The following is a 13669-nucleotide window of genomic DNA, read 5'->3' on the forward strand; positions in this document are numbered from 1 at the left end:
GGGCCGAAGCTTCATGGTGCTTAATTTGCTCCACTGCGCCATCAAGTGGACAATAAATGGCAGAGCTCTATATATACAGGTACATCTCAATAAATTAGAATATCATGGAAAAGTTCGTTTATTTCGATAATTTAATTCAAAAAGGGAAACTCATATATTATGTAGATTAATTACACACAGAATGAAATGTTTAAGCGGTTATTTCTTTAAATTTAGATGATTATGGCTTACAACTAATGAAAACCCAAAATTCAGTATCTCAGAAAATTTGAATATTACATAAAACCAATAAAACAAAAGACAAGCATTTTATTCATTTTTTTTGCAAACAAACGCAATATAAAGTCCCAACTCCCAAGTCCACAAAATGTGAGGGGGATCATAGGGGGGGATCCATTGTGGCCGGCTCGCGAGGCTTTGATCGTCACCACCTACGTCATCAACACAAGCCTCGATACGCGCTTCACAAACATCTTCCTGTATTACTCGACACACGCTTAGAAGCTTCGACACAAAGGGACACATCACTACCAGTGAGCATTGAAAGGCAGAAGTAGTAGGACTGGATCATCACACTCCCGTGACCATCCTGCATGGGACTGAGGTTAGGACCGCCTTTCTCATTAGCATACGGACACAGAGATACAGAAAATAAGTAAGAGTCCGGATGATCTCCAGAGTTAAGCATAACAGAGATGGGCAGCCCAATCAGAAAGCGTGTTGATTCCTATCCTCCAACACTAGGCAGTGATGGCGTGCATGTTTGAGGCTGAGAAACAGAAAGTGAAATGTTGCAATGTCTCTGACTGGTCTGTCCTGATAAGGCACAGACATAGCCATCTCATACTGGGCTTGTGTTACAGGGCTCAAATATTAACCTAAGCTCCGCCCGTCCGGTTCTCTCTTCTGATAAAATCGAGCAAACCAGCAGGCGTGACGGGAACTTTCCTCGCAGTGTTTACAGGTCAGGCTCTTCCTCGCTTTTACCCTGTTGTGTCTGCACCAGGTCTGCACATCTAACGACCTGCAGTGACAGCGTCCCACACAGCCCGAGGTAAGCCGCTTCTTCTTCTCTGGACTTATACATGTAGGACAAAATGACGCACCAGAAGTTTCCACCAGACACACTGGAAATAACGTTGCTTAACGTCACACTGGCGTTGGAGGCGAATCTCAGTGGTAAAATACATCGCTGCAATGTGGATACAAAATATGGCGTCTACAAAAACCCGCTGCCTTCTTCAGTTTGTTTTACGATCCGTAACTTCCCATCAGACAGATGGTGCGTACGTGTTTCTGTGACTGCGCCACCTAACCTGGACAAGGTGGGCGTGGCCACAGACTGTATCGGTGTGTAGCGATGGACGATGCACAAAGTATGATTGTGAATTATTTGTTTTACGTTAAAACAGTTTCAGGATCTTAACGTGAGCAAATGTATTGTAGCTGACTGAAGTGTGAGTAGACGCGTTTATTAATAAGTTAGATACATCCTTTTTGTTTACCTGGAAGAGCCCTATGTTGCTCAATCCAAATCCAACAAAGTCCATTTAAAAAAGTAGCAATTCAATCCTTGTCAATGCACTTAATTCAAAGTCTAACACAAAGTAATAACGGCTTATTTTTTTTTTGGGGGGGGGGGGGGGGGGCACAAGAGAGAGAGACAAGCTACAGTTGTGTAAGAGTCCTAATAACACTGGTTGTTATAATGAAAATCATAATGGCGATACTTATACATTTAACGATGGTATCAATGATAACAGCATCGCTATAATTACAGTGTAGTAATGTGAGAAAAATACATGTGGACCAGAGAAAGGAGTGAACTGCTCAGTAGATGATGGGAGTTCCCCCAGGAGTCTACGCCTGTAGCAGCATAACTAAGGGATGGTTCATTCAGCTTTAAATAGAAGCTTCTAATGTGACCTTGTCAAATGTTTTCATTTTGTCTATTACAAACTGCATTTCCATCTCTCACAAGGGCCTTACACCACTTTTAGCCAATAAATATATTCTTATGATTAACATTCCTTTTTAAAATAATTTACATCCCTTTTACACCTGATACTTTTAAGACAGGAATTTAGGCACAGGAAACGGATTTGCATATGTTTCCTTTGAAACTGAAATTAAGTTCTTGGACAATCAATAAGTAATAGAAAGGTCATAACATTTTTATGTATAGAAAAAGTTACTTTTCAACTACAAAATAGTTTTCCACCACACTTAGTTGTTTTTTTCCCACTAATTTTTAATGTAGACTTGATGCATCAAGGAGACCAGAAGGTGCAACAATATACAAACACAAACAGAGTAACATGAGCAAATGTCACCCCCAAGTCTGAAGATGTCTCCCACAGCATCCCCATACTGTAAATCTCCCTCTGCTTGCGTAACCCATTCCAACAGCACATCCATGAAAGGCTGCTGTCACTCTCTATGTTACATGTCTCTATGTTACCTATTGGATAGTTAAGTCTAAAGTAGGCATTCCTAACTCACATCGTGTCATTACGTCTTGCCACTGGTAAAACACGCAAGAGAGTTGAAGTTGATGCCTCTCTGTCTGGCGCATCTGAGTTAGATATGAAAGTACCTTAAAGTGGACACTACAATGTACTGTTGGTACTGCTGAACACCTGCAATGCAAAATAAGTGTCATTAACACTCAACCCTACAACAGTAAGTCCTTCAATGTGTTGTTAATTGTTTCACAGGCACAATGGAATGCTGTGGACTACTTACTGCCCAGAAGGAACCAGGTACAAAGCTGTTAGAAAAACAGTCACAACATTAATGTAATGGAATGGGGTCAGAAAATATAATCCTGTTTTTTCACTTTATTAGACAGATGCTTGTTTAATGTCGCTATAAATTTAAATATAGAATAGAGTACAGCAGAATACACAACAGTGACATCATCTTTATATTGTTTTTGTTTCTCACTCAGTTCCCCTGAAGAGCATTGAGGTGGAGCTGGAGGTGAGGGACCATGTGGCGACAGTGGTCTCCACTCTGAACTACGAGAACAAGGAGGACAAACCTCTGGAGGCTGTTTTCGTCTTCCCTCTCCCTGGAGATGCTGCTGTCTGTCACTTCAGTGCTCAGATTGGACAGACACAGATTGTAGCTGAGGTGAAGGAGAAACAGAAGGTGAGCTGGACAGTGACGTCTCACTCAGTGTGTCGGATCCTAAAGTACAAGTAAAACAGTGAGTGTAGATCACGTGTGTTGTGTCTGTGTCTTCAGGCTCGTGAGGAGTATGATGATGCGCTGAGCGCCGGTCAGCAGGCCTTCCTGTTGGAGGAGAGCGAGCAGAGTCCAGATATATTCACTCTGAGTGTGGGCAGTCTGCCTCCAGGAGAGAGCGCCTCCGTCAGGCTGGAGTACGTCACTGAGCTGGCTGTGCAGGCGGATGACGGGCTGAGGTTTTGTCTGCCTGCTGTGCTCAACCCTCGTTACAAAGCTCAGGGTAGGAAACCCAGCCAGCACTTTGAACCCTTCAAACATCGACACACTACACTTGGGATTTACTGCAACAGTCAAATTTTCCATGTGACATGATTGTCTACATTAATGCAAATGGCCTGTATTTATAGAGCTCTATTCCAGTCTTTCCAACGCTCTGTATAGCATAAGTTGCATTCACATATTCATGCACTCAGCAACTCTTTAGGCAAACCTTTCATGAAATTTGGGCTTCAGTATATTGCATAAGGACACAGTGGAATGCACAATGGTGGCGCCAGGAATCGAACCACCAACCTTCTCTACCTCCTCAGCCACAGCTGCCCCAGTAGTTCTATAAAAGAGGCCTGATATAGTGTAGTGTGTGGCTCTGTGTTTTTACATAACTTGGGATTTGATTTAATGGACTCAAACCCTTCACCCTCCTCTCCATATGCATAGTGGTGAGTAGATAATGAGTGAAACTACATTTTTCGGTGAACTATCCCTTTAATACCTATACATGTCCATCCTCGAATAGCCACCAGCATCTTGTTTTAGTTTGCCCAGTGCCTATTACTGAGGTTTTGCTTAAATGTAATGCAATGATTTTTTGATAATTTCTAACTTAAGGTAGTGAAGGTGCCGGTGTGCAGGTGACCTCTGTTCCAGCCTCTCTGGTTCCCTACAGTCTGTCGTTTTCTGTCCGAGTGTCGTCTCCTCGTCCAATCTCCAAAGTCGAGTCCAGCTGCTCTCTGGAGTCTCTCCAGTACGTCAACACAGAGCAGACCCAGGCCACGGTAGGTTAACTGCTCACATGTCCGCTGTGTGTGGTTGTTCCTCAGCACTGAGAGCTGAAAATATAACTGAGTGTGCTTTGTGAACTGCAGGTCAAGTTGGCTGCAGGACACAAGTTTGACAGAGATGTTGAGCTGCTGATTTATTACAGAGATGCTCACAAGCCCACTGCTGTGGTGGAGGCAGGACAAGCCTCTGCCAAACCTGGTGAGTGAAAACGAGTCAGGTTGTTACTCTGCAAAATAGTAAAGTCGATCATCCTCGTCATCCAACTTACTTACACGTGTTGGAATAAATGATGTTTCAGGGAGTCTGATGGGCGATCCAGTCCTGATGCTGAGCCTGTACCCTGAGTTCCCCAAGTCTGTGATGTCTTCTCTCGCCTCATGTGGAGAGTTTGTGCTTCTACTGGATCGATCTGGGAGTATGGATTGTCCAACGAGTCACACCAAGCAGCAAGAATCTCGAATTGCCAGTGCCAGGGTATTCAGCGAGTGTAAACTCTGTCATTAAACTTTTCATAGTGTCTCAAACACAGTTACCTTAACCAACTTGTAACTGCTTCCCTCAGGATACTCTACTGCTCCTGTTGAAGAGCTTACCAATGGGCTGCTACTTCAACATCTACAGTTTCGGCTCCATCTTTGAACACATCTTCCCGTAAGTTACTCAGCAACACACAACAGATTTCATCCTGTCATTGTTGTTAATGATTGTTTGTGTATGTGTGTTGAAATTTGTTCATGCACGTGTGCGATCGCAGAAAGAGTGTGGAGTACAGTGAGAAGACCTTAGAAGAGGCTCTGAAGAAAGTCGCATCGATGCAGGCGAATCTGGGAGGAACAGAGATTCTAAAGCCCCTTACACATATTTTAAGCCAGACCTGCATTTCGAATCAACCTCGACAAGTAACTCACTCACATACACACGCAGCCATGAATGAACACAATTTCAATAGTATAAATGAAAAGACTATTTCTGTATTTCTATGTTTGTTCCAGCCTATACTGGCAAACTCAAGACAGATGTTGTAGATCTGATGATCACACTGCTATTACCAATCCGTCTGTAAACTGAGTTTACCCCGCCCTAATAATGATCATATAGACAAATAAATACAGAAAAGATTTAATACATGTATAAATTAAATAAATAAATTAGTAAGTAAAAGTGAAAGTAAATCAATGCACTTCTTCATAGTGTTTAACATGCATGTCATCAACATAACTTAAGACTATACCATTCCATCAGCACAGAATTCCCAATGTCTTATTTAAATGGCACATATAAATCTGAACAATGATGCTCATACTTGTGACCATTGTATTTGATTCCACCATAAAAACAGTTGTGTTACTACAGAGGCATCTTAACAGTGCTCTCACAGAACTACGTAGATGACTCTGCATGTTACTGGGTGTGCTGGTATGTAACTCCTGTGTACACTCTCCTCCAAAGGTTTTTGTCTTCACTGACGGAGAAGTGTTCAACACCAAAGAAGTGATTCATCTGGTGAAGAAGAATTCAGGTTCCCACAGGTGAAACCACAGAGTCCTGCCCACAGTGTGTCCCATGTTGTAATGCTGTCTGTGTTAAACACTTAACTACTGTGTTGTAGGTGTTTCTCTTTTGGGATCGGGGAAGGGGCCAGCTCTGCTCTTATCAATGGGTTGGCCAAGGAAGGAGGAGGTCACGCTCAGTTCATCACAGGAACCGACAGGATGCAACCTAAAGTAAGAAAGACATTAAACATGGCAAAACTGTGGCGTTACACACTGCTGAAACAACTCAATACAAATCATGGCTTCAGTAAGGTCAGGACATGATCCTTATCACCAAAAGCTATCTTGACATCCTTCTATGTATTGCTCTGCTTTTTCATTCCCAAATTTTGTGCTTTCTTTAATTTATGCATCTGTCAAACGTCAGAAACGTCATCAACACTCCCAATAGCTCGCTGTGAATCCTGCAGAGGATCTTCTGTTGTCTGCAGACTTTTTCTAGGGGACTGGCAGAACTGTAGAATATCTTGAGGATCTCTGGAGTTCAGTGAATGTCTGAAAGCAGCTCCAGTTTCTGTTCCTACTTTTGAAAAACTGTATTTTCCCCATCAGGTGATGCAGTCGCTGAGATTTGCTCTGCAGCCAGCTGTGGTGGACATCTCAGTCACATGGGATTTGCCAACAGGAGTGTCTGTGACTGTTCTTTCGCCACCACTCACAGCCCTTTTCCAGGGTCAAAGGTCACTGATTTATGCCCAACTCACCGGACAGGTGGGTGCAGCACACTCCTAAAATGAAATACCTCTCCTCCCAGCATATTATTATTCATTAATTCATGTTTATTAGTGAAAACACCATGTTTATATTCAATTCTTGATATAATTCAGAGTTCAGAGGCAGCAGAGGGCTCTGTGACCGTGAAGTACAGTCTGGCAGGTCATCTCTCTCAGAACCAGCTTCACTTCCCTCTCAAACCTCCAGAGGACAATGGGTACAATGTTTGAGTTTAATCATTAACATAGATTAAACTAACTTGAATCATTAGAAATTGCACCAAGCTGTAAAAAACAGGGTTGTTTTTAATACAAGAAAATGCACTGTTACATGTCATTTACTTATAGACACACAAACAAAAACAGTTGATAGTATTATTCATATATGAATTTGACTTGTTTCATCACAGTGAGCGGCACATTTCTATCAATAGAGATGCTTATTTTTCTTACCATAGGAATCAAACTCTGAATATTAGAGTAAGAAAATCTCGAGTTGATTTTCACCACTGACATTTTGTAGCTCATTAGTTAGAAGTGTAGCAGTAATGATATAACTGGCATGTGTATATATACTGAGTAGTAATCTGATGTTTTGAGACCTCATGAGATGTTTTAGCTCTGTGTTCACTCTCCTGTAAGCAGACTAACAGTCCACAGGTTGAGTGCTCGGACTCTGATCCGCTCCCTAGAGACAGAGGAGAGAGAACATAGAGGACAGCAAGACGGAGGAGTGAAGGAGAAGATGGTGCAGCTCAGTGTCCAATCAGGAGTGAGCAGCTCCTACACGGCCTTCATTGTCGTCAACAAAGGCAACGGCGAGCCGATTAGAGGACCTCTGGTGCGGAGACCTGTTCCAACACCTGGTAAGCAAATAGCAAAGGAAAAACCGATACCAAGAGTCTGTAGATCCAAGACTTTTTGACCACCTCTGCCTACTATGCTGTTGACATAACATCTCCATCCTTCTGTGGTGGAGCCCACGTAGGTTGAACTTGTTCTCGCGCATCCCCTGCCATTGGTTCGTGATTTTTCCATCCTTGTATCACTGTCGGTAGTTTCTAACCACCGCTGACTAGCTCCCCCCACACACCCAGCCCCCTCAAGCCTCACCGTGTCGAGGTAGCTTGAACCAGTCGTCTGGTCATGACAAAGGTCCAGGCCACAGTCTCTCAGGTCTTTGATACCTGGCTATTTCTCCTGCATCCAACATACTGACTGCAAGACCTGACTGTTCTCTCACTGTGTGCTGTATCCCTGTCATGAGCTGTTGTTGTGACTCATTTGCTTGATCTGTGAGTGGTCATAATTTTTTGGCTCATTGGCTCTTTCACAGAGACTTAAAGAGAAATAAATAAGAATAGGAAAAATAAATTTCACATATTGTGTGCAAAAGGAGTAAACGTTGGAGCTTACACCCAAGCGAGAGGTTGAACACCATGGGGGCAAGATAAATTAGATGTTGGAAAGGCAATGGTGGTGGTAATGACAGATGACGTTGGAAGACTTCTGATTGGCCAACTGAAGGGAGATGACCCAGAATCCTTAGTTGAGGTTGTGTAAAGGTGGAGTGTGTAGCTCATTGATCGTAGTACTAAACTGACAGCTGAATGAGAAGTGAGAACATGCTTAACTTTGACTGCTTACAAGTGGTTGGTTCAAGGCGTGTGATTGGATGAAAGGAAAGAATGAGTAGGTCGATTCTCAAGATAGCAGGAACTGTGCATGTGACCTCTGAGGCATGTGGTAACAGTCTTCTATTCTCAACTTCCACTAATTGTCATTACTCCTAATATACAATTCACTCTTATTGGTTTTAATTTGTACATGAGAACTTCATTTCCAATTGTGCTCAGTGTGTTTGTATGTGCACATTTGCTGATATGTTCATATGCCCACGTGTGTTTATATGTATGTAAATAGATGCAATTATTATATTATGTTAAATTGAATAAATTTGAACAACTTGACTATTTTACGTACTCATTAAGTTGTTATTGTGAGATATAAATGAGCTCAGAAACCAGTAGTTTCCTCACTATTTATTGTTCACTAATTCTCATGTTGTTCACTTAACCTCAAACTTGTTATTTCTCACAGTTTCCATGCAGGGACGGTCAGGCTCTTTCAGTGCACAACAATGTAAGTAACACACACATTGACATTTTTATGAATACAGTCAACTGATTTAAAGCTTGTATTGCTGCTTGTCTCTTCACTCTCATAAACAAAATATCTCAGGAACACTTAGATAATAAAGTCAAATTAGCTACAAAGGTTCACTTGGACTAAAAGACCTGATTAGAATTTGACGGTCAAATATATTTTTTTTGGCAAAAACAAATGGCGAGGTGGTTATTCTATTTTTTTTATATATGTCTGACTGACACTTGGATGACACCACAGGAGCAGAATGGAGGCACGTTACGATTTCTCTGTTGTTTTATTACATCTAAAGAAGAGGTCGCTATTGACTTCAATTGGATTTGGTTGCAGGAACTGTGCATGTGACCTCTGAGGCATGTGGTAACAGTCTTCTATTCTCAACTTCCACTAAGTGTCATTACTCCGTATATACAATTCACTGTTATTGGTTTTAATTTGTACATAAGAACTTAATTTCCAACTGTGCTCAGTGTGTTTGTATGTGCACATTTGCTGATATGTTCATATGCCCACGTGTGTTTATATGTATGTAAATAGATGCAATTATTATATTATGTTAAATTGAATAAATTTGAACAACTTGACTATTTTACGTACTCATTAAGTTGTTATTGTGAGATATAAATGAGCTCAGAAACCAGTAGTTTCCTCACTATTTATTGTTCACTAATTCTCATGTTGTTCACTAAACCTCAAACTTCTTATTTCTCACAGTTTCCATGCAGGGACGGTCAGGCCTTTTGGGTTCACCACAATGTAAGTAACACACAAATTGACATTTTTATGAATACAGTCAACTGATGTAAAGCTTGTATTGCTGCTTGTCTCTTCACTCTCATAAACAAAATATCTCGGGAACACTTAGATAATAAAGTCAAATTAGCTACAAAGGTTCACTTGGACTAAAAGACCTGATTAGAATTTGACGGTCAAATATGTTTTTTGGAAAAAACAAATGGCGAGGTGGTTATTCTATTTTTTTTATATATGTCTGACTGACACTTGGATGACACCACAGGAGCAGAATGGAGGCATGTTACGATTTCTCTGTTGTTTTATTACATCTAAAGAAGAGGTCGCTATTGACTTCAATTGGATTTGGTTGCAGGAACTGTGCATGTGACCTCTGAGGCATGTGGTAACAGTCTTCTATTCTCAACTTCCACTAAGTGTCATTACTCCGTATATACAATTCACTGTTATTGGTTTTAATTTGTACATAAGAACTTAATTTCCAACTGTGCTCAGTGTGTTTGTATGTGCACATTTGCTGATATGTTCATATGCCCACGTGTGTTTATATGTATGTAAATAGATGCAATTATTATATTATGTTAAATTGAATAAATTTGAACAACTTGACTATTTTACGTACTCATTAAGTTGTTATTGTGAGATATAAATGAGCTCAGAAACCAGTAGTTTCCTCACTATTTATTGTTCACTAATTCTCATGTTGTTCACTCAACCTCAAACTTCTTATTTCTCACAGTTTCCATGCAGGGACGGTCAGGCCTTTTGGGTTCACCACAATGTAAGTAACACACAAATTGACATTTTTATGAATACAGTCAACTGATGTAAAGCTTGTATTGCTGCTTGTCTCTTCACTCTCATAAACAAAATATCTCGGGAACACTTAGATAATAAAGTCAAATTAGCTACAAAGGTTCACTTGGACTAAAAGACCTGATTAGAATTTGACGGTCAAATATGTTTTTTGGCAAAAACAAATGGCGAGGTGGTTATTCTATTTTTTTTATATATGTCTGACTGACACTTGGATGACACCACAGGAGCAGAATGGAGGCATGTTACGATTTCTCTGTTGTTTTATTACATCTAAAGAAGAGGTCGCTATACTAACTTGACTATTTTATGTACTCATTAAGTTGTTATTGTGAGATATAAATGAGCTCAGAAACTAGTAGTTTCCTCACTATTTATTGTTCACTAATTCTCATGTTGTTCACTTAACCTCAAACTTCTTATTTCTTATAGCTCTCTTGCAGGGAGGGTCAGGCCTTTTCAGTGCAGAACAATGTAAGTAACACACACATTGACATTTTTATGAATACAGTCAATTGATGTAAAGCTTGTATTGCTGCTTGTCTCTTCACTCTCATACACCTAGTATCTCGGGAACACTGGCCATAACAAATGGCGAGGTGGTATTTCTATTTTTTATATATATGTCTGACGGACACTTAGATGACACCACAGGAGCAGAATGGAGGCACGTTACAATTTCTGTGTTGTTTAATTACATCTGAATAAGAGGTAGCTATTGACTTCAATTGGATTTGGTTGCAACAAAGTTTAGCCCTCAGACTCCAGTGTTTTGTGAACTCAAACACTTCACTCACCCTTCCATCGGCATAGTGATGACAAGATAATGAGTGATTTTTCATTTTCTCTGAAATATCCCTTTAAAGAGCTATACCATTATGCTGGTTGAGATCACAAACCATTACCAGTGGATGTATTCTCACACTACTCTGCTCTCCCATCAGCTTTTTTATTTGGAGCAGCGCCTGAATTAAACCTTGTCAGCGGGTTTACTGGTTTTAACAAGAAGCTCACAAGTATGGGGAGACAAAAAACTTCTCTGAAGAGAGTGAGAGCTTGCAGTGGACAAGCTGAGAGGTCCCTCGACATGTGTGATTCCCCTTGTAAGTAGACCAGTGCACACACCTGCCAAACATCCATTTATGACACTATTTACTCTTTGCCTTGAAATCTGATGATTTGTATTGTGTTTTTCTTTGTGTTTTTTTCCAGTACCATCAGAGGGCGTGGGAGCTGGAAACAGAATGTTGGGTTGCAATGTGCGGACTCGTAACCATGTAGCCTCTAGTAAGTAGACTAATACCTTTTGTAGTCTTTTGTGGGCCTTTTTGATCAGGCTGAAACATGTGAATCATTACAGCAAGGGGGTTATGTCTTCTCCTGGATTTCTACAGACATTATAATAGGAGGACAGAAACTATGGAGCCTCTCACTTGGACATTTGCGTTCAAATACACACCTCCCCTGGAGAAAATACATGAGGGCTGGGGAATGACTGAAGAAAGAACGTGTTACATTTTGGTGCCGATTCAGATCAGGGAGTGGATCCAAAAATACTTCTTCACTTTCATTAACATTAAGAGGCTTTTTTCAACACTTTCGCTAATTTCTCAGAGAATAATTCATGGATCTTGATGGAAAAAAATCATATGAAAACCTCAATAATTAAGTGATGTAGCTATGGGATGAATGGATAGATATTCTCATACTTTTTTCTTCAGTCTCAAGTCAGGCTCTATCAAAGCAGCCACCCAGAGACCCTTTGCTGCAGCTGGTCTCCCTGCAGAAGGCGTCTGGCTGCTGGCTGCTTGATCCGGCTCTGGCTGCTGCTGTGGGAAAGACCAGCGAGGAGGTGGAGAACACAAAGCCTTCAGCTGTGAGTTACTGTCAAAAATAATAACACAAACAAACAATGGGTTCTTGTTTTAAAATAAATGCAGTGATATTATATTGTGACCACCCATCTGCAAAGAGACATTTAAGTTTATGCATCTGAATCACTTATCATGTTGTTGCATTAAGTTGTTCAGATTCAGCCTGATGATCCCTGATGGCCTTATTTTCCCATTTGAAACTCTCATGTATGTTTGATCTTTTGGTTGTTTTTCTTTCTTCTATTGTACCTTTTCTGTATGATTTTTTTTTTGATTTGCTGAAATAGGTGAACCAGGAAGTGTGGGCCACCATTCTGGCTCTGATCTGGCTTCATGGCTTCAAGATGGATGCCAAGCCAGAGTGGGAGCTTCTGGCTATGAAGGCTGTGTCCTGGCTCCGTGCTCAGAATGGTAACAATCATAATATTAAGAGCTGTTGTTTTTAACAATGTATACCGGATAACATCAGCTTCTGATGATTTGTATTGTGTTTTTCTTTGTATTTTTTTCCAGTACCATCAGAGGGCGTGGAAGCCGGAAACAGACTGTTGGGTTGCCATGTGCAGAAAGACGCCATGGGGCTCTGAGGATTTTGTATTGTATGGGTGCCCATTTTACAGAATTTATTTTGTCTCACTTTAACCCAACAATAAAGTCCTGTTTTATCATGTTTTCCATTTTCATTCTGTTGGTTTGTTTGTTTGTAAGCATATTGTGCAAAAACTATTGGAAATATTTCAAGAAACTTGGCAGAAGCATATGATATCAGGTTGATTGAAGAACCCATTAAATGTTGGTGTGGCTCCAGGACTTTTTTCTTTTTCTTTACCATTACTTTGACTTTGCATTTTTTGTTTTTCACATTTGCTCAGTGATCAGCTGCGTAATGATCAGAGCAGAAGCTGCAGCTGGTTTGTACCGAGCTGGAGTTTCTGTTTCCTCCTCTCTGCTCTCACTGGAACTAATAAATACTCGTCACTAGTTATCAGGACCCGATCAGTACATGAAGTCACTCAGTGTTGTTTGATTCACTCCAGAGTTTATGAGGCTGCATTTAAGCATCATGAAAAAGGACTCGTCAACATGTGCTCAGTACAACACGAGACGTGACGCTCACAGTCAGGACTACTGACACCTAAATCATCCCAATAAAAAATTACCTTAACTAACCCTAACCCTCTGAACTTGAACTAGTTAATTTTAAGTGTGAACTGGCTCAACACTGCAAACAGCTACTGGACACCAGTGAGCATTGAAAGGCAGAAATAGTAGGACTGGATCATCACACTCCTGTGACCAATCCTGCATGAGACTGAGGTTAGGACCGCCTTTCTCATTAGCATACGGACACAGAGATACAGAAAATAAATAAACGTGGCAATATATTTAAGACATTTATTTATACATTTCTGTTTTATTTCCTTATTTATGCATTTATTTACGTATTTATGTATACATTTATTTACACTTAAGTCATGTATCGTCCTCCATACTACTTGTGTGGCTCTCACTCAAATATGTGTTCACACAAACAGCCTCA

At 40.7% G+C, this 13669-nt stretch overlaps 1 protein-coding gene across 2 annotated transcripts; it reads left to right on the plus strand.

Moving 5' to 3' along the window:
* The first annotated feature begins 834 nt into the window (after positions 1–834).
* LOC133003547 (von Willebrand factor A domain-containing protein 5A-like) lies at positions 835–12939 on the plus strand. Of its 2 annotated transcripts, XM_061073314.1 has the most exons (23): positions 835–1054; positions 2718–2762; positions 2951–3153; positions 3250–3472; positions 4081–4247; positions 4338–4452; positions 4553–4728; positions 4817–4905; positions 5009–5153; positions 5704–5783; positions 5864–5978; positions 6360–6518; positions 6635–6738; positions 7166–7386; positions 8621–8662; positions 9401–9442; positions 10179–10220; positions 10688–10729; positions 11200–11358; positions 11468–11542; positions 11977–12131; positions 12417–12540; positions 12643–12939. In XM_061073314.1, the coding sequence occupies exons 2-23, from the start codon at positions 2723–2725 to the stop codon at positions 12714–12716; spliced, it is 2592 nt and encodes an 863-aa protein (XP_060929297.1). In that variant the 5' UTR covers positions 835–1054; positions 2718–2722; the 3' UTR covers positions 12717–12939. The 2 variants fall into 2 exon arrangements, with proteins under 2 accessions (XP_060929297.1, XP_060929298.1); XM_061073315.1 differs by lacking the exon at positions 9401–9442.
* The last annotated feature ends 730 nt before the right edge of the window (positions 12940–13669 follow it).

Source organism: Limanda limanda, chromosome 6 (genome assembly GCF_963576545.1).
Source record: "Limanda limanda chromosome 6, fLimLim1.1, whole genome shotgun sequence".
Lineage (NCBI taxonomy): Eukaryota > Metazoa > Chordata > Actinopteri > Pleuronectiformes > Pleuronectidae > Limanda > Limanda limanda.

Excerpts from the sequence above, each read along its gene's own strand:
- LOC133003547 (XM_061073314.1), top strand. The coding sequence starts at position 2,723 with ATGGAATGCTGTGGACTACTTACTGCCCAGAAGGAACCAG. Across the intron at positions 6,519-6,634 it reads ATGCCCAACTCACCGGACAG|AGTTCAGAGGCAGCAGAGGG; the intron begins GTGGGTGCAGCA and ends GATATAATTCAG. Across the intron at positions 12,541-12,642 it reads CTGGCTCCGTGCTCAGAATG|TACCATCAGAGGGCGTGGAA; the intron begins GTAACAATCATA and ends ATTTTTTTCCAG.